This window comes from Malaya genurostris, chromosome 2, assembly GCF_030247185.1.
Source record: "Malaya genurostris strain Urasoe2022 chromosome 2, Malgen_1.1, whole genome shotgun sequence".
Classification (NCBI taxonomy): Eukaryota; Metazoa; Arthropoda; class Insecta; order Diptera; family Culicidae; genus Malaya; species Malaya genurostris.
The window spans coordinates 237,263,251-237,285,022 of NC_080571.1; the positions used below are offsets into that span (position 1 = coordinate 237,263,251).

Below are 21,772 nucleotides of genomic sequence, written 5' to 3' on the forward strand. Positions count from 1 at the left end.
AAGGAATAAGGATAAGGGAGGATTTCCAGAAAATCGACTCGCCTTTTTCCGACTACCACCTACACTACCTAAACTATGAACTGAACGGTGCTCTTACCGATTTACAAAGATCGCTCAAACAATTTTTTTTACTGAGTGATAGAAATTTTATTGGGACCATTTCGCGTCTGTTGATTTCACAATAAATAAATGTTTACATTGTGTCAATGCTAGTATTTCACAAAGTCTGGTGGTCCGCTCGAAGATTGAGAGTACGCCGTCTGATTCTTGGTGTCCAGGACAACTGCAAGGATTTCACTATCATATACAAATTATTTGATTTGACTCCAAGTATCTTTACAGGTTCGGGTTCGAGCTTTGTGAGATCACCTGTTGACTATTCTCGTAAGGCTTACAGCAGTGAAATGTTTCTTATAGTATTGTGGCGCACAACTATCAAATAATGTTTGTCAATAATGTCGACAACCGGTGGCGTTTGCGTGTTATGAACGATTTTTTCTTTGTCATTGAAAATAAAAACGTTTTAAAAATGTGTTTCCTTTCTTTATTTTACATCGATAACATAACAATGATTTTCAAACAAGAGAATGAAATAGTTAAACTATAAAAATGTACACGTACATAGGTACAACAGCTAACATTCGAACTCTGTTAACAATTGAAACAAAAAAGAAGCTTGAATTGTCAACAAAAAAAGAAATTAAAATAATCACGAAAACATAGGCAATGTTGCTCAACAAATTCAAAACAGTTCGATGACATAAATGTTGCATTTGCCAGCGAATTAATATAGGAATAATAACAAAGTCCAGTGTTTTTTGGGTTTTTCTGTTAGAGCACATTTTCGTTTTTTTTTTAATCTGAAAAAGATGAAACATCCATAAGAACTCGGATACAGCAAGTTCGCTCTAATAAATACTCACGTGCATATATAAGCCTAATTATCCGATTTAAATAACAACTTTGTTGAATCAGAACATCTAACCTTCTTCGGAGAAATGAAACTGCTCGAAGAATTTTCTCGTTCCAATTTTCGTTTTAGTCCACGGGGTTGAATCATCGTAGATTGACAGGTAACACTACTGCAAAACGTTAAATATTCGGATAACTGTGCGTGGAAAACGAACGTTTTCGGTTTCTCTAAAACTTGATCTTGAATGGTACTTAGAAATGGATTGGCTTTGTACGGTATCAAAGCTAGACTGGAGTTACTGGTCCTGGTGGTCAAAGTTTTTTGCACTAATGTCATTGCATCGTTTGGTGCCACTATTTCGGGTAATTCAAAATTTCCATACTGCATAAAAGCTTTACGTAACTTTCGATTGTTTTTGTCGTACGGGGTGAATCTAAACCGTTGGTTACGCTGAATACGTATTACTTGCCCTCTACGCTTGGCATTTAGCAGTTCGTCGTATTTCTCTTGCTTCCAAAATGACCGAACTGGGTAGTAAATAGCAACGGTAGAACTTTTGCTCTGAACAAGCTGCTTTCTGGATTCATTCAGTGATGGATCAGTTGAATGCAAACTTTGAACAGCAATACTTTGTGCGGTATGAAATTCGTCCTCGCTTTCATCGGTGTCGTCCAAATAGCTAGAATCAATATCATCTTCTCCCCAGGAGAGCGTCGTTGAAAGAGACACCGATCTGGTGGTTGGGACATGCGACGAAGCTAGAGCAATTGATTTAGCCGGAAGAATGGATTCTAGGAAAGACACCCGTTTTACAAAAGGTACTACAGCTTGGCAACTGTTGCTAGAGTCTGACATGAGCAACGCACTCTCATTACTAGAACCCTCCATTGGCGGGTTTTCTTCGATAAGTGGTAAGTGAGTGGCAAATGTGGAGTCCGATGAATGACATTGCCTTCTATGGCACATGGTAATTGATCTGTCAAAAAAAAAACAAACTTTTCGTTACAATCAATACAAATTAGATTTAACCATTTCTTACGTGTTCCTTGATGATAAAAATGAATCAGTATCACTGATTGTAGACAAACTAAATTCAATCCTTATTTTTTTACGCGATGCAGAGGCATTCCTCAACTTCAGTTTACGCTTCGAACCAAGCGAAACAAACGAAGTCAACGAACGTCTTCGAGTTTGCATATCCGATAACGAGGAACGATTTGCAAAACTCGCAATTCCAGCTGAGTATGTGAAGCTTGTTGAAACAATCCCAGCATTTTCCACAGAATCAATGTTTGCTTGAGGCAAGCCAAAACTTCTGATAGATTTTATAGACATGCCGTCTTTGAACGAATTGGTGATGTTAATCTTCAGTTTTCCATCGTTGTAATTTTTGTTCTCAGTTTCATTGTATGACTTGAGTGTACGTTGTTCGGAGCATGGAGAAAAAATAGTTGTGCCTGAGAATAGAGCTGTTTGTACACCGGATCGAATTAGTGCGGCAGGTGTGATATCGATGCATTCCTTGTCATTTGCTGCGCACATAACAATCTGACATTCTAGCTTGGCTGCTTCTTCGATTAGTGTGCTTGGATTTTGTGAATTTATAACCAGTGCAGATGAAGTTGGTGTGTTGAAATCCTTCTCTAAATATGATACTCTTTTCACATATGGTACCATTGCTCGGCAGTTGTTATTTGAAGTTGTTGCGAGCAGCTTTTGATCTAGGAAAACCTTCAAGTAGTGGTTCAATTCACAGTGCTGGTTCTTTTTGTTCACATACGGAACCAACGATCGACATTGATTATTTTGAATGCCAACAATTGATCTGCAATGAAAGAATGAACTTGTCGTTATTTGAAGAAAATCAACAGCAAACCATAGTTTTAGTTCAAACTACAGTACCAACATTCGAGAGATACCTACACGGAACCGCAAATCAACCTAATTTTAAGTACATTCCACCCAAATTGGGGGTTTCGTTCAATAACCTAATTTTAGGTAAAGTGGCTCTAGGTAGTTTTCGTAAGACACGTGCAAAAAAATACTCAAAGATGAGTTATATTTACTCTATAGTTGAGTCATATTGACTCAATTTCAAGTTAATACGGTTTACTTAATTTTAGCTTATTGAACGAAACTCTCGCTGTTGGGTGGTTTTGCTCTTTGTATTTTGACAACAATTGAAGGAGCGAATGAAAGGAAGTACTCAAAATTAAGTAGAAAGAAGTCAAATAATAGGTAGTTTTTATTTTCCGTGTATCAAATTTACATGACATTCTAGTATTTTGTCCACGAGTTACAGTGACTCAGGGTAAGGTGTAGAGATGGGCAAACCCGTTCGATTTGAAAAACCGTTCACTTGTTAGTTTTACTCTGAAGAATTAGTTCTGTTGAATCGTTTTTTCGTTCTTCTGAAATTTGGAATGTTCTTCCGAAAAAAATATGAGAGCCATACATTATATTTCGGAGTAAACAAATTCAATAATAGCGAGCACTTTTTGGCATAAAGATCGCGAATGTATGTAACTTTTATCATATTCTTAACATCTGTAACCGTTTCAAAATACGCAACTATATCACCAATCCATTTTAAAAAGTTCATGTGTTCGACATGTTTTCCTGTAATAATATGGTAATAGAAATTAATTTTCTATTACGCAATGTAGGCAAATTATAACTTTAACCTCACTTCTATGTGGATTAATGACAATTTTAATTATAATCATCAGAGAAAGGTGATATTTCCAATCAAAAATTCTTCTGAAGACATTTAGGCTACGAAATCAACCTCTGGAGCGTAAACAAAAAGCGCGTTTTGGTGTAATCGGGACCACTGTGCGCTGGAATATAGGGAAAAGTCGCCTAAACAAAAATATTGATATCTGCGTTAAAAATGGACAGATTTTAACAATCTCAAAACGTATTTTGTTTACAAGGCCAATTGTGACAGATATTGTCAATAAACAGATAATTGTTACCTAAAAGTTGGTATTATTCGGAAAGTAATCATCAGATCTTGTTGAGAGAACAAAATCAGTAGGACTAGCTTTTTTAAATAGAAAATTTTCATTAAAATTTTTGACTTGTACAAGTTGAAATAAATAAAATTGAACCTCTCGAAATCAAGAAACTTTTTTTCAATCGTGAAAGAGTATTGGTCCTTCTCATTCCGGCAGGTGAGTCCCGGCCACGGAAGAGACCTGAAACTGAACTGAATTAACATTGGTCCTTCTCATTCCGGCAGGTGAGTCCCGGCAACTGAAGAGATCTGAAACTGAACTGAATTTACATTGGTCCTTCTCATTCCGGCAGGTGAGTCCCGGCCACGGAAGAGACCTGAAACTGAACTGAATTAACATTGGTCCTTCTCATTCCGGCAGGTGAGTCCCGGCCACGAAGAGACCTGAAACTGAACTGAACTAACATTGGTCCTTCTCATTCCGGCAGGTGAGTCCCGGCCACGGAAGAGACCTGAAACTGAACTAAATTAACATTGGTCCTTCTCATTCCGGCAGGTGAGTCCCGGCCACCGAAGAGACCTGAAACTGAACTGAATTAACAGATCTTAAAACAGAAACAATCAGTTTGGTCAAAATCGATACAACCATCTCTGAGAAACACGCCTTTTAATTTTGCAAACACTCACATTTGCTCAGTTCGGTGAGCTGAATTGATTGGTATATTATATTCCGACAGTCAAATGTTTTTCACTATATTTAATGCCATTAATAACCGTGAATCTCATTAATTGTGTTGCTGGTTTTAGTCGATAAGGTTGATTGAGCTATCGAGGATACTACAGAATGTACTTCATAGACGTATCAATTATCAAAATCAGCCTTAATTTGAACAAAAAATCACACTTGTGACAAACCCACAATCGAAATTAAAAGACAAAATAAAGAAATTATCTAACAATACTGGTTTTAGACTGTCACATTAATGACACAGCAAAGAAAAAAAAATGTACAGAAAAGTACTAACGAGTGGCAACTAAAATTTTGGAATTTCTTCCTCAAGCTGTTAAAAAAAGACAAACATATTTGAAGAAGATACATTGTCTATTGTTGAAAAAAAAATAGTGAAATTTTCAAAACGGTCCGTAATCGGATGTTCGGCGAAGCTTCCGTTTGTTGTCGAAACAGGAGCGTTGTACGGCCTTCATGTCAACTTTGCGAATGCATCTCTTGATTCTACCAAGCAACTGTTTGCAATTCGTGGCTCTCCAGTTGTTTTTGTACAACAAGGAGCTCAAAACCCCGAAGAAATTTTCGATTGGGCGACACTGAGGCAGATTTTTCGTGTTGTGGTTTTTGGGTACAAATGGGATCGAATGGATATTCAGGAACGATTGTGTTTTTTTGGCGTAATGCGATGACGTTTTATCCGGCCGAAAAACGTATTGTCCATCAGCATGATGTTTTTGAAGAAACGGGATCAAAATTTTCTTCAAACATTCGTTCTGGTACACATCTTGATTGATTGCCAAACCAGAGGGCTTGAACCATGGCTTAGAAATACCTTTCTCGAAAATGCCAATGTACAGCATCACTTTCTGTTCAAACTTAGGTTTTAACTTATATTTTATGTTCGGAGGTGCAATAGAACTATCCGTTGAATAGTATCGATCGTTTCCGGGAATCTACGTCTTCGAAAGAGGAAAATAACTTTCGTCGTCCAAAACAAAAATTTTCCGGAAAATTTTTTGATCAATCAGCGGCACTGGAACTTCAGCGTTGAAATCTGCGCGTCAGTATATTCCGGGGCTCGTGTCTTCTTTCGGCACTTTATTCCGACTCTTTTTAATGTTTTGCAGATGTACTGGTGAGAACAGATAAACTTCTTTGCGGCATCCTGTTGGCTCAGAGAATCCTTGTTGTTGAAGGTACGAGAAAGAGAACGAAGTCCTTTTGCGTTGTTGGGGATCTTAGGATATGGTAAAGAGACGAAGCCGCAACATTTTCGCTTTTAAAATGTTGTACCGTATATTTTTTGCCGAGATTTTTGTGCAGTTCGTAGAACTGTACAACGCATTCGCGAAAAACTTCTTGTTCCGACGGCATTTTGAGCAAAACTGAGCAAGCATAAGCAAAACAGAAAATAGTAGCAGAAAGAGGAGAGAGAGATAACACATACATACTCTTCTTTCTCTCTGAGCTCGTTTGTTGTTAAGCATACAGGCCTTGAAAAAAATCCAAAATTTTAGTTGCCACCCGTTATTTAGGACTGAGCTGATAGGTGTATTTATAGTACGGAATATTGCAAAGCATTTAATGTAGGAAAAAAAGACCGATTAATACATACCTTTTACTATGTTGAATCAAATCCGCATTTGCTTTCTGAAAAGAGAAAGAAAACAGAAATGAATCCGATGAGAGTCACACCACAAATAACAGATATCCAGGCTTTCATATGAACTGTGTGTAAAATTTTAATTTGCGGACTGAAAAAACACCTGCAGATGTCGCCGTAATCGGGCGATTATTAGACTCTTATAGGATTATTACTCTTATATTTATTATTAAAATTTCGTTGCTCCAAAATGTCGATATAACAGATCGGCTGAAAAGTTCGTATCGTTTCTATGAGAGGGCGCCACTAGAATTAAATCCATACCATTTTCAGTTAGTACCAACCTTCAAAAGATACGTGTATAAATTTGACAGCTGTCTGATTATTAGTTTGTGAGATATTGCATTTGGAGTGAAGCTACTTTTGTTATTGTGAAAAAAATGGAAAAAATTAAATTTCGTGTGTTGATGAAACACTACTTTTTGATGAAAAAAAGTGCCGCCGATACCAAAAAATGGCTTGATGAATGTTATCCAGTCTCTGCACCGGGCGAAGCAACAATTCGTAAGTGGTTTGCAAAATTTCGTACTGGTCATATGAGCACCGAAGACGATGAACGCAGTGGACGTCCAAAAGAGGCTGTTACCGATGAAAACGTGAAAAATATCCACAAAATGATTTTCAATGACCGTAAAGTGAAATTGATCGAGATAGCACCCTAAAGATATCAAAGGAACGTGTTGGACATATTATTCACGAATATTTGGATATGAGAAAGCTTTGTGCAAAATGGGTGCCGCGTGACCTCACAATCGATCAAAAACAACAACGAATTGATGATTCTGAGCAGTGTTTGGAGCTGTTATATCGAAATAAAACCGATTTTTTTCGTCGATATATAACAATGGACGAAACATGGCTCCATCACTTCACTCCGGAGTCCAATCGACAGTCAGCTGAGTGGACTGCACGCGATGAACCGAACCCAAAGCGTGAAAAGACTCAACAATCGGCCGGTAAGGTTATGGCGTCTGTATTTTGGGATTTGCATGGTATAATTTTCATCGACTACCTTGAAAAGGGAAAAACCATCAACAGTGACTATTATATAGCGTTATTAGAGCGTTTGAAGGACGAAATTTCAAAAAAACGGCCTCATTTGAAGAAGAAAAAAGTTTTGTTTCATCAAGACAATGCACCGTGTCACAAGTCGATGAAAACCATGCTGAAATTGAACGAATTGGGCTTCGAATTGCTCCCTCATCCACCGTATTCTCCAGATTGGCCCCCCCCCCAGTGTCTTTTTCCTGTTCTCAGACCTCAAGAGAATGCTCGCTGGTAAAAAAATTAGAAGCAATGAAGAGGTAATCGCTGAAACTGAGGCCTATTTTGAGACATAGGACAAATCGTACTACAAAAATGGTATCGAAAAGTTGGAAGATCGCTATAATCGCTGTATCGCCTCTGATGGTAATTATGTTGAATAATAAAAACGAATTTTGACAAAAAAATGTGTGTTTCTATTAAACGATACGAACTTTTCAGCCAAACTGTTATAGCACGGCGGAAGGTAGTTGTTGCTTTAAAGTATGTAGGATTAGTGTAATTATACATTAACAATGTAAAAATAGAGTTGTAAATTTGCAGTGGTATAATGCATATGGTTACTTGGGTCTACTACTCTTTATTTTGTGTATAATTTTGGGAAAATCTAGTTTAGAATGTAATGTTCACATGTTCAAAATTTCGTAACAATCTGTCGAGTGAATATCAAGATTGCTTCAAACAAGGAGTGCTTTAACAAAAAAAAATGTAATGCGCAGTTGTGGAAAATCCGAACCAGTCCCACAGGTGGATCGTGAAACAGTTGGAAATCAACATTTCGATCATGTCCCGTGTGATAAAATCGTTCGAGGAGACCCAGAACACTCCGCGGAGAGCAGGCAGCGAAATAAAAGCGAAGAAATGCAACCCTGTAAACGCAAGGAAGATGAACATTGAAAATCATTTCTACCTATTTCTTGAGGAGAAATTATTCTTTTTCGAGCTCTTCTAACAGATCGGCTGAAAAGTTCGTATCGTTTCTATGACAGGGCGCCACTAGAATTAAATCCATACCATTTTCAGTTAGTACCAACCTTCAAAAGATACGTGTATAAATTTGACAGCTGTCTGATTATTAGTTTGTGAGATATTGCATTTTAAATGAAGCTACTTTTGTTATTGTGAAAAAAATGGAAAAAAGGAATTTCGTGTGTTGATGAAACACTACTTTTTGATGAAAAAAAGTGCCGCCGATACCAAAAAATGACTTGATGAGTGTTATCCAGACTCTGCACCGGGCGAAGCAACAATTCGTAAGTGGTTTGCAAAATTTCGTACTGGTCATATGAGCACCGAAGACGATGAACGCAGTGGACGTCCAAAAGAGGCTGGTACCGATGAAAACGTGAAAAAAATCCACAAAATGATGTTCAATGACCGTAAAGTGAAGTTGATCGAGATAGCTGACACCCTAAAGATATCAAAGGAACGTGTTGGACATATTATTCACGAATATTTGGATATGAGAAAGCTTTGTGCAAAATGGGTGCCGCGTGACCTCACAATCGATCAAAAACAACAACGAATTGATGATTCTGAGCAGTGTTTGGAGCTGTTATATCGAAATAAAACCGATTTTTTTCGTCGATATATAACAATGGACGAAACATGGCTCCATCACTTCACTCCGGAGTCCAATCGACAGTCAGCTGAGTGGACGCGATGAACCGAACCCAAAGCGTGGAAAGACTCAACAATCGGGCGGTAAGGTTATGGCGTCTGTATTTTGGGATTCGCATGGTATAATTTTCATCGACTACCTTGAAAAGGGAAAAACCATCAACAGTGACTATTATATAGCGTTGTTAGAGCGTTTGAAGGACGAAATTTCAAAAAAACGGCCTCATTTGAAGAAGAAAAAAGTTTTGTTTCATCAAGACAATGCACCGCGTCACAAGTCGATGAAAACCATGCTGAAATTGAACGAATTGGGCTTCGAATTGCTCCCTCATCCACCGTATTCTCCAGATTTGGCCCCAAGTGACTTTTTCCTGTTCTCAGACCTCAAGAGAATGTTCGCTGGTAAAAAATTTAGAAGCAATGAAGAGGTAATCGCTGAAACTGAGGCCTATTTTGAGGCAAAGGACAAATCGTACTACAAAAATGGTATCGAAAAGTTGGAAGATCGCTATAATCGCTGTATCGCCTCTGATGGCAATTATGTTGAATAATAAAAACATATTTTGGCAAAAAAAAATGTGTGTTTCCATTAAACGATACGAACTTTTTAGCCGAACTGTTATAAGCTACCCAAAATTAGGTCGTTATCTACTCAAACTTTGAATTGATCGGTAAAAATGGGCAGTGTGCTACCTACTATAAACTTACATCTACCTAAATTTTGAGGTCATCACTCGTTACCCATAATTGGGGAGATGCACTTCAGTTGATTTTGGGTAGGTTTTGACCCAAAATTAGGTAGCGACTGGTAAGAGTGTATACATCACGCGCCAGGAAGCTGTGCCGTGAGCGGTTGCTACAGCCGAAATGCATCGTAATGGGCAACGAGACGTACCATCAAAGCTGACACCAAGCAGATCCCCCGTCTGAAGTTTTTCGTCGGTAAGTGCCGGGGAAGTGTCGGAAGAAGAAGAGCTAATAACTTGCCAAGAAGTTTCAGTTACCCGTTACCGGCGATGGAGTGGCACGAAGCCAATATTATTGACACAAGTATGTAAGAAAGATGACGCAATGATTGCTCAAAATATGATGGGTAGTGTTAAGGTTCGGGCATTTATCATAGGAGATGAGGTTGAATAAATCAACGTTGCAAAAACACAGCTAATATGTGTTTATTTATTCAAAATTATCCGACTAAAACTGAATTTTCATGATCATTTTTGTCTGTAGCATTTTTTTCGAGGACAGTCCTTATTTCAGCAGGTGCCAGTATTGCCATTTATACTGTTTTATCTGTGTTACACAGATTAAGACGCGTTTTTTCTATTAGAGCTCCAAAAGAAACGCAAACTTTTTTTTAACTCAAATAAAGTGGTTTTCCACACTCGAAAAAATATGAAACCAAAGAACTTTTATATGCCCAAACATTATTTATTACCAGTGTTGGTAATTGTCGATAATTTGACAGAAGCTCGACATTTTAATCCGGTAGAAGATGCTACAAGAGCTCGTGTATCCCAATGCATGAACCGTGGGAAAATTTTTCTACATTTCTTCGCTCCACTTCATACTCTGAGTATTTCACAGCCCTTAAAAAAATTGCAGTCTGGTAACGATCGGTACTGTGTGGAATTCACCAAGAAAGAATCGCAAGTTGACAATTATCGCAGAAAATCGAATCGATTATTCGACTTGATGATTCTCATACTAGGTTTGAATATTTCAAAACCCTTGTGTTAAGCATTCACATACATTTTCATAGACACAACTTATACAAATGTTATATGCACATAGTTAGAATAAGCAGCAATAGTAAAATGATTCTATCGCAATTCTCAACTGGCCATATAAAATCGGATCGCGAAACGAGAATAAGCGACCGTTTGTTGCTTCAGAGAGTAGATGCTAACTCATGATGCTCAGACAGGTCATCGAGAGAAATTCGCTCTCGCACTGGTGTCCATTCTATGTTAAATGAATCACGCCGGTTTTTTTTATTTTGTTGCTGAGATGATATTCGTCTCTCTTTGATGGCACTGATTGAATCGCGTGAAGAGTTGGTAGAGAGCGTTCTTTGATACGATAAAAGCCATCCTTTTTTATTACTAAAAAATCTAGAGGGATGCAAAAATCGGGAACATGAAAATATATGTTTCAAAATTTTCAAGAACTCTAACGCAAGAAATTCATCTTCACAGAATTTGAAACAAAAATGTAAAGCTTTCTTCATCTTCGGTTGAGTGATTGTTTCAAAAATCAAATAAAGTGAAAATCAATAGATAGTGGTATAACAAAATGCATTCTCTTTGGGAGTAATTTTCTCATGCTTACTCAAGTATAGCCATTTTTTTTTTGTTTCAATTATAGAGGCCATTTAAATTTACATGTTTGTGAAAAACTAACTAACCGTATTCCTGTGGCATTACTTTTAAGTGAAAAAAGGAAGGTTACACCGTTTCAACAACACAAAACATATACGATGTAGTATCATTTAGATAATTACCTTAAATTTCTTCGACAATTTTCTGGAAATTTTCAAATTTTTATATTTTCGTTTCAATCCCCGTATCATTTTCGTTTCACTCATTCGAATCTCAACGTTAGTTGTAGACATGGTGGACAGTGTCGAGGAATGGTCAATGTTCGGTAGCTTATTAGCTAACAAATTCACCATCAACCTTCTTCTCACATTGATGTCGATCGTCGACGGCTCACTATTTCTCTCATACAAATGCAAGTTTATATCCCGTGCCTTCTCTTTGAATACAACACCTACCGAATTGTTGTTGACATCTGGTGATAGGTCTACCGAATCAAACGAATGTGGTACCTCGATAACACGTTCTTCGTGTGAATTTAAACAATCGACACTGGTTCTGTTATGAGGTCGACAGAGTTCCAGAGAAAGTGACCCTTCCGAAACTTGATTTGCTTCATCTGAAATCTCATTTTGCTCACGCATTGAGAAGTTAACTCGAGCATGATCTATCTCTATTTCAGATTTAATTTTATCCATCATATCTGATTCAAGACAGTAAATGTCAGCACTTAGATCTTCAGTTGAGGTACTATCTTGGAGCAAACCAGATACCGTATTTGTGTCTGTTTCCCTTACATTATCCAATAATCGCTCATCTCTTGTCGTGTACATTGATTGTTTTGGCGGTATGGGGATGGGATCTAAATTAGTTCCCGATTTATCGGTGGTATCTGAAGCAGAAGCACATGCTTTCTCAAACATACTTCGAAGTTCTGTATCAACGTCAGGCTCTGATAGTTGAGAGTTCGATTTGCGAATATCACCAACTGGATCATCGTCTGGTACAAGTCCTTTTTTCTTGTATTCAGTCCAAGCCACTTGTTTCTCCAGATCGGTCAAATCTTGTTCAGTTTTATTGTCCAACATTCGTTCATGTGTGTGATAACGATAGATAAGTTTTTCGCGCTTCAGCAGCAAAGTAGATAGTAAATCATCTTCTGCAGGAGCAAGCTTTGGTCGTTCGGCCATGTTAGCACGCTCGAAGTGGTATAGCTCCTCAAGTTCAGCCATGTTGAAGTTACGATCGACCTGTTTTTTGTCAGCCACGCGGTGACTCATCGCCTGTTTAGTAACTGCTCTTGAGTATACTTTTTCTTCCATTGTGTGCTGAAAAGAAAATAATATCTTTTAAGTCATGCATAAGATCACTTTTTACTGACACTTACTAGCGCTAACAACCGGTAAACATAACAAGTTTTCTCCTGGCCTAGTCGATAGACTCTGAAAATACCTTGTTGATCGATAGCTGGATTCCATGAAGTATCCAGGATAATGACACGATTCGCCCCGACAAGATTGATTCCCAATCCTCCTGCTTTGGTGGAAATAAGAAAAGTTCGTGTAACACGATTATGGGGATCGTTGAATTTTGTGATCATTTCCTGCCGACTATACATTGGTGTTCCACCATCTATTCGACAGTAGTTGACCCCCGGTACCCAGGGTCCTTGAAATTTTGACAGTCCATAGGAGAGAGCCTTCGGATTTCGCTTTTGTTCATGAATTCTTTTCATGAAGTGTTCGACCATATCCAAAACGGCTACAAATGCCGAAAAAATCAGACACTTTTCATCCCGCTCCTGACATAGTTTGAGAATTTCGAATAACAACAAAATTTTATTGCTTGGTAACAGCGATTCCAGGTCATTCGAGCTGATGATGTTCTTCCACCAGATGTTGGTGATCGAGCGCGCATTGTCGATGTTGACATCCTCGTCATCCTCGGGCGGACTTTCATAACTACGACGAGCTGGTCGGTGCTTTTTCTGAGAAAAAAAAATTACTTCATTGAAAACAGAGAAACCGTCATTTGTTCTGTATAAAAAAAAGTTTGGCTCAAATTTTCGGCCAAAATGACCGCACACGCCACTAAATACGCTACATAAGACACGTTTTGATTGTACTAAGTTCGTTAAAAAATTAAGTGTCTCAGAAAGCTTCACGATCTTTGATTTCGCGAAGGTAGGTTAAATTTCATCAGCCAGTGGCGCTAGAAATGATCGGTCGTATGTCGGAAGCGTCGGTCTTTTACATGTAAACCTGTTACCGCCTTTTTGTCAGGTCTACTTAAAGCTAAAGGCTATTTTTTTAGTCTAGCAGCAATCAACGCTCAGCGGTGAAGTAGCTAATTTTTTTATCGATAGTTTAATTTGGTTACGAGGACTACTTTCCATTTCTCTGATGCCATCGTTTATGGGACATTTCGAGGGCCAAACGTTACTTCTGAACACTATCTGGTGGTATGTATTTTTTGAGCACGATTGTTCAGTGTCACTATGACTGCAGTGTGTTCTGCACGGGGAAACACTTCGAACGGTTAGTTCGATGTTGACTGACAGTGACAAACGGAATAATGAATGTCATTTATAGAAACGTTTTATTGAAATTTAAATCGTTTTTCTTTACTTCAATCTTCATACAGAAGAGGAAAACGAAAGCGAACTGTGGGCTTTTCGTGACTTCATCCATCAAGTTTTGCACAACCTTCTTGGTCACGGTTCTCGCCGTCAAACGTCAGTTTGCGTTGAACTACTTCACCACTCCTTGAAGTTCTGCCTTCCTCTGTTGAGTTGTAAACTATTTAAAATCAGTCTTTTCTCATCCAATGCAGTCAAACTTCGTCAGCATATTCATGCACAGCTACCGCGATCGTACTCTAGCGAGTTATACATACATTAAATACATTTTGAGGTACGCGCTTCCAGTTCAATAGTGAGTCCAATCACCACCAGCATCAATTATTGCTTAACATCTCCGAGACATACTTTCCACTAATTTTTGTCGTATTCGAGGGAAAGCCTCTTCCAAATGAGTCGAATTTGTGTGGAGCGCTGCTTCAAAGTATAAACACGTGTTCCATGGAGCCGCTACTTGATGGTAGGCCCAGACGTTTTCGATAGGATTTGCATCAAGCGAATGCGAAGGCCAATTAAATAACACAAAGCATTTTTCCCGTTTCCATTCAGTACAGAGCCGGCACCGGTGTTTAGGATCATTAACTTCTTGGAAGATCCAGGGTTCGTTCTTACAATATTTGCGCACAAATGTCTCTGAATGGCGAAGTATGATAACTCAAGACCTTGTTACTTTAATTTAGCTTGTCCTTGACATAAGGACAAGCCAGAATCGCTCAAAAACAAATCAACGACGTGTTTTTCGTCCTTTTTGATAATATACCCTACCGGAGTCAACGAGGGTTTTTACTCTTTAAATTGTTGAATCCACTTCTTGACAAAAGACACCGACTTTTTAATGTATTTAGCCTTCACTGCATAATGCGATTTTGAATGATGTTTTTTTCGAAGCGCCAAGGACAGAGGTTCCCTCCACCGACTTGCCGATCGCAGGCTGTAATCGACACGCGCTTACTAAACAGATTGTAGGTGACAGTTGATTAGCCAACATTCTCCAACTTTACTAGGTGTGCGAGTAGTCCGGATTTTCTCGATGCGCGAGCAAAATTTCGACGGGTTGCTTCAAATATATCTTGTAGCTTTTGGTTCGCTTTCATAGGCGTGATAATTCACATCTTTGAAATGAGGGATGTGCACGTTTTTTTAATGCACTAGAACAAATTATGCAAAGTATAGTATAGTAATGCGCCTACAATCAATACTGCGAACATCTTGACCTTACTATGTCCAAAAACGGATTGAAATCCCAGCTTTGTCGTAGAAATAATGCGTAGTATGTAATTAACCATTGTGATTCATTAAATAAGTAAACAAATAATTATAAATGGTTAAATAAATTATTCTTAGTGTCAGTAGGATCGTAGTACTAGTCATGACATGATTCTGTACGCTAAGAGTCGGCTGCGAAGTCTGCTGAAACAGAAAGGCTAAATTGGTTGGTAAACGACTAGACAATGCGCAATTCAGGCCCCAATGTGGTTCATAGCCTCTTGTCCAGTAACTCCTATCCCTACCTCCCCGCGGTGCCGGATGGGGTGCGAGTAACCATAGGAAAGATCGGGTAATCAACCCCTTGGTCGTATGCTGACAGGGAAGGGGGGGGGCTTGCTTTCTCTTTACAGATAGCAAGCCTACTCGAGCGTCTGTTCCCCATGTTGGGGCGGCTCGAAACAGCATCTGTTCTCCATGCGGCGGCTGATTACCGTCCTTGTGTCAGTATGGGACTCTAAACAGTGCTGACACGATGGCCCTCCGGCGAGACAGGAGTATGATGCAGGCGTAACAAGCCGCCCGGAAAACACTTGTTACGCATAATCAAGGAAGAAATACGACTCGGAATAATCGGCAAAGACCTACGCGACGAAAAAAGGACTACGATTTGAAGCTTGACACATGGAACTGCAAATCGCTTGGCTTCCCAGGATACGACCGAATGCTGCATGATGAGCTTCAAATACGCGGCTTCGATGTCGTAGCACTGCAGGAACTTTGTTGGACGGGACAGAAGGTGTGGAACAGTGGGCATCGAGCGTCTACCTTCTACCAGAGCTGTGGAACAACCAGCGTTCTAGGAACGGGATTTGGGCAAGATGCGTCAGCGCATGATTGGGTGGCAGCCAATCAGTGATAGGATGTGCGTATTGAAGGTCAATTACAGCATCATCAATGTGCACTGCCCACATGAGACGAGACCCGATGACGAGAAGGAAGCATTTTACGCGCAGCTGGAACGAACCTACGACAGCTATCCACGACGGAATGTAAAACTCGTCATCGGCGACATGAATGTTCAGGTAGGCCGGGAGGCATTGTGATCGAGCTGGAGAGCCTGCACGTGGTAACAAACGACAACGGCCAACGATGCGTGAACTTTGCAGCCTCCCGAGGAATAGTAGTTCGAAGCACCTTCTTTCCCCGCAAAGATATCCACATGGAGGAGAGGCACTGGCCAGAGCGCTGCACTGGATGATTTCTAAGATTTGTGAGGAGGAGATTCTACCGCAGGAATGGATGGATGGAGTGGTATGTCCCGTCTACAAAAAGGGCGATAAGCTAGATTGTTGCAATTACCGCGCAATCACATTGCTGAACGCCGCCTACAAGGTACTCTCCCAAATTCTTTGCCGTCGTCTATCATCAATAGCTAAGGAATTCGTAGGGCCGTACCAAGCGGGATTTACTGGAGCCCGCGCCACTGCGGATCACATAATCGCGATAAGACAAGTACTCCAGAAGTGTCGTGAATACAACGTACCCACGCATCACCAATTCATTGACTTCAAAGCGGCATACGACACAATCGATCGAGAACAGCTATGGCAGATCATGCACGAATACGGTATCCCGGATAAACTGACGCGATTGGTCAAAGCAACGATGGATAGAATGATGTGCTACGTCCGAGTATCGGGGACGCTCTTGAGTCCCTTTGAATCTCGGAGAGGGCTTCGGTAAGGTGATGGACTCTCTTGTATATTGTTCAATATTGCCTTGGAAGGTGTGATTAAAAGAGCGAGGATCGACACGAGTGGCCCGATATTCCGAAAGTCCGTACAACTTTTTGGCTTCGCTGACGATATTGATATTGTAACACGTAACCTTGAGAAGATGACGGAAACCTACACCGGACTGAAAGCTGAAGCTAGACGAATCGGACTGGCCATAAATGCGTCAAAAACAAAATACATGAGAGGAAGAGGCTCTAGAGAAGAAACACTACGCCTCCAACCACGAATAGACGGTGACGATATCGAGGTGGTTGACGAGTTTTTGGGCTCACCGCAGACAATGACACCAGCAGAGAAAGGCCTATAGCTGTTAGGTTGGGTAAGGTTAATTCCACAAAAGGAATGTAATGCTAAAATTTTGCATTTTGTGTTTTCTAAAGGGCTCGTTAGGCCTTTCCTAACCCCCTCGCCGGAGTGTCATCGTGGGGATTCCTTTGTTGTCTGTCACCCCTCATAACTAAAAACCAATGGATTACGATGTTATTGTTATATTTGCATCTACCGATGTCTTGTTGTATTTGCATCTACCCTAAGAAATGTGAATTTTAAGTTAATACTGCGTAATACTGTAATTTGTAATACTGCGAAGCAAACATTAAAACCGTATTCAACTTTTGATTTAACACAGAAATTAAACAGTTCATAATTTATTGTATTTTAGCTAAAACAAGAAGATAAATACGAAAAACAAAAATGAATACAAATACGGTTGCTCTACGAAGCAAAAATAAATCATCTTCTTTCATTTACATACCTTCAAGGCTGTTTCCCAGGCCCGTTCAAGCACTTTGGGATGAGTCCAAATTTTCCGCAGGAATGAATAATCTACCAACAGGTTAGAACCTCCCACATCTTTTCGGAATGGATTCCGTTTCAAGTATTGCTCGTACAAACGTTCTTGAACTGGTGTCATCGGAACGTACAAAACATATTCAAATTTTTGCGGTAACGAATCTTTGAGCACAGAGAACTCTTTTCGTTGAACAAAGTTAGCCAAACGTTTGTGCAGAATATACGACTTCATTTTCATGAGGCGAATGTCCTGAGCGTTAGAGTCTTTATGTTGCCCGTCCTTGATTGGTTTGGCGTACTGTTCATTGAACTCTTTTTCGTTTCCAAGAAAAGCCGGTTTTACGAAGCTTACCATACAGAAGTATTCGTTCAAATTATTTTGAATCGGTGTTCCGGTAAGAATGATTCGTCTTTTGGTTGCCACCTCTGATACAGCAAGATTTGTTAGCGATTTACGGTTCTTGATGACGTGACCTTCGTCCAAAATGATCAAATCCGCTCCTGGGTTGATCAAGTACCGCCGCACTTCAACTCGTACGGATGCCGAATGTCGCCTACCATGTCGGTTCGCGACATCATAGAAAACCAGAGCACGGAATGCTTCGTATCCGATAAGTAAACAATTAGCTTCCCCAGCCGACAGCTTGTGGAAGCTTCGGAGCACATCTATTTTTTTGTGAATAGACCTGTAAAAAGATCAGATATTATTAAGGGAACATATATATGATCCGATAATACATACGGACTGTCAGGCAAGTGAAAGGCTTTCAATTTTATATCATTCTGTATGTCACCCAACCAACTGTGAATTTCCTGAACCCAATTCATTACCGTACTCTTCGGGCAGACTACAATAATACGTTTGGTTTTCAATCGCGAATAGCTAATCACCGTATTGATCAGTGCAATGACTTGGAAAGTTTTTCCAAGGCCCATGCAGTGCGCCAGTATGCAACCCGAACCGTTGGTGCCCTTAATATCTGAGACGTTACCGTAACAGGAATCATACATGAACTTAACACCGTCCTTTTGATGTGATTTCATTTTTGTTACCAATTCGGGATGAACACGGATGAACATTTTATTATCCTTGTCATAATCTAGAATTAGCTGATTGGCTGGCATTACATTAGCGTACCGAGTCAATTGTTGGTCCAAATCTTCGTTCTTACGTGCAATTTTTTTGTTGCGAGAATTTTCATCTCGAATCGCACGCTGAGTTGCCCATGAAAGATCATGCACTCGTAGACGTTGTTCAATATCTTTTTTCATCAGTGATATATCGTGATTAGCATCCTGTGAATTCTTGTTGGTACTTTTTTTGAGTTTATGGCGAACTGTGCCGCTGGAACTCGTTTTCCGAACGGATTTTTGATACGAATCAGCGTTGTTATCAAATTCTGTTCGGTTCACAACGGTATTATTTACTACGAGTTCCTGAGATGTTGATTTAGTACCGGGCGTGACAATAGCTGTCCTCTTTTTTTTACGACGCAAAACTTTTTGGCTCTTTAATGGTAACGAAATGGAATTTAAATCGTTATCCGTTATAGGCAATTTCTCTAATACGATTTTGAGTCCAGATACGTTATCCATTGTTTTCGCACTATTTGAACAAGATACAGCCCCTTCATGGATCAACCAAGAGTCAAGAGTTCTAGGGCAGGAAGGTCTTGATTGGTCTGCAGCATTGCCGTCTAGTTCAAGTTTGATTTCAGGATTATTAAGTGAACTACGTTGGGAACCATTATTGTTGACAATTTCAACACTGTTGTTCGAACTGCCTTCTCGAGTATGTGTTTCTTCAAACTCTGATAATGTGTGTGAAGGCACATTATACTCTCCGTCATTGGATTGAGTAAGTGAATCCAATTCTTCGATTGCAGTCAAGTTTTCAAAAATATTTGAGACACTACATGAAAATGCGCTCAAATCTGAAGGGCACTCAAAAATGTTGTCGTTGATTACACACTCATCTGGTAGGCTACTGTCATTTAACAAAAAAGTTGAAGTTCCTGATGTTCGTGGTGAAACACTCGTGTCATTTGCATGCATTCCACTGCTGCAACCACCCGAAGAGTAACTGAAGTTCTTGCCAGTTGTTATATTTGGGGATTCGGCCACCGGTTCCGAGTTAGAATGAGAACAATTTGTAGTGTGTACTGTTTCATTTTGTTCTTTATCTTTAGTTAGCATGTACTCTGTATAATCTACGCTGCTACCCGAAACGTCTTGAGGTAAAGATGTTTTATCGGGATGTTCTTGTGCCGAACCACATGATATTACATGCTTTCTACGACGTTCCTTGCATGCTTTTGTTTTCGAGGAGGAAGAGTTCGCCTTAGACTTCTTAAAACTCTGTAATGAAAAACAAAAAAGTTGAACTGCTAGGTGGAGATGGAGGTTTATTTTGCACTGCTTTAATAAACGAAAGAACGAAAGCGAAACGAGAAAAAATCAAAATGCGTTGTTATACGGAAGCCCAAAAATAAGGGAGCAAAGCCGTAATTTACCCGTTTGCTTGGTTTACCCAAATGTAGGAATTATCTTTCAGCTCAAACTAATATCCTGGTGTGGTGAAGTCTCACTGGGCACATATCAAAATTTTGATTTCATTGAGAGGACAAGACAATCGGAACCGGCTGCGAAGTGTTTTGTTTATATTGCACGAATTTTAACACATTTTTTGGCATTCTCATGTATAAAGCATATCACTTCAATCACCTCAATCACTTCAAGTCGCTTGTCACACTTCATAACCAATGCACGGACCATTCGGCTCTGATCGTCGAGATCGCAAAATGTCTGTGTGTGCGCATCTGTGTATTCAACAATTTTGCAACTTACTTCACTCGGAAATGGCTGAACCGATTTTCACAAATTTAGATTTAAATGGCAGGCTTCAGAACCCCGTAGAAAGTTTCAGAATTTTATTCTGATCGGATTTTCGGTTCCTGAGTTACATGGTGATTAGTGTCAAAATTATAATTTCCTGCGAGTTTTTGTTATATTGAAATGACCATGTAAAGTACAGCAATATAATTAATCCTTGCACTGAAGAGTGTAATACGAAACGTAAAGAAAAACAAATCAAAAAAATATATGTCTTTGAATAGATGAAGCAAAGCCTTGATATTATATTCTTTTGATAGATCTTCTGTTTGAACAGATTTCGCAGCCGATTCTAAGCGTAAAGAGCCGTTGCATAGCTAGTGCTACGATCCTACTACTGCCACCTTCCAAAACAGGGTTCGAACATACGACTACTGGCTTTTAAGGCCAGTGTCCAATGCAGTGAACTGCTAACTCAGGTATTATTTTAAATGCTACTAATTAGCATCTCTGAGCATAACACGAAACAGTTGACAGGTGACTTAGGCTACCCCCTATGATTAATACATTTCTTGTGAAGAATTGAAGTGTGTATGTACATTTGTGCCTAAGTTATACCAAATCATAGTTATGCCATGGAGACATTATTGCTGAGTTACAAGTTTTTCCGCTTTAAATAAAATATTGTTGAATATTATAATAGACTAAATTTATATATGGTAATCTTGAGCACACGTATGTCATTTATGTACCTTGCCACTCGTTAAATTTTTGTAATATTCCTTTGATCGTGTTTTCCGTCGCCGTAACTTTATTAACGTTTTTTCCATTGCTTTACAAACGTTCATTATTTGTTCACCCATTTTTCGCATTTCCAATATTATCGTAGATAGTCCTACGTCTTGCGAGTCGTCGGACTGTTCCGATGGTTCACTGTCATCAACAGACGAAATTTTTGCATTTTGTTGAAGTGCCATGCGACGACTAGGACCCGCAATTCCAAGAAGCTCGGCACTATCAATGGAACGATGCAGAGGCCGATTTTCCAGACTGTTATCTCTTGTATCCTGAATATAAGAACTATCATCCGAATCCAATGAGCATGTGGCACTTGCAGCGAGATATTCCATTTTTTTAATTATTTTCATAGAATTGTACAGAAATTCAAACACATTATTTTCAACGAACACGTACAAACAAGAATGGAAAAGGATACTGATTTTTTTGGAATCATGCCATAACCAGAGATGCCAGAATA

At 39.3% G+C, this 21,772-nt stretch overlaps 1 protein-coding gene across 1 annotated transcript; it reads right to left on the reverse strand.

Moving 5' to 3' along the window:
• Positions 1–923: 923 nt before the first annotated feature.
• LOC131428230 (uncharacterized) lies at positions 924–21,731 on the reverse strand. Its single transcript, XM_058591998.1, has 8 exons — positions 21,267–21,731; positions 18,425–20,040; positions 17,645–18,368; positions 12,635–13,234; positions 11,433–12,575; positions 6,218–6,252; positions 1,953–2,738; positions 924–1,889 (listed from the first exon to the last, which is right to left on the reverse strand). Exons 1-8 carry the CDS (start codon positions 21,660–21,662, stop codon positions 938–940), a joined length of 6,252 nt encoding a protein of 2,083 aa, XP_058447981.1. The 5' UTR covers positions 21,663–21,731; the 3' UTR covers positions 924–937.
• Positions 21,732–21,772: the final 41 nt, after the last annotated feature.

What these genes read in the sequence shown, in the direction of transcription:
- LOC131428230 (XM_058591998.1), bottom strand. Translation starts at nt 21,662, where the DNA reads ATGAAAATAATTAAAAAAATGGAATATCTCGCTGCAAGTGCCACATGC. An exon ending in AAAATTTAACGAGTGGCAAG is followed by an intron (nt 20,041 to 21,266) that starts GTACATAAATGA and finishes TTTTCATTACAG; the next exon opens with AGTTTTAAGAAGTCTAAGGC. An exon ending in TTTACCGGTTGTTAGCGCTA is followed by an intron (nt 12,576 to 12,634) that starts GTAAGTGTCAGT and finishes TTTTCTTTTCAG; the next exon opens with CACACAATGGAAGAAAAAGT.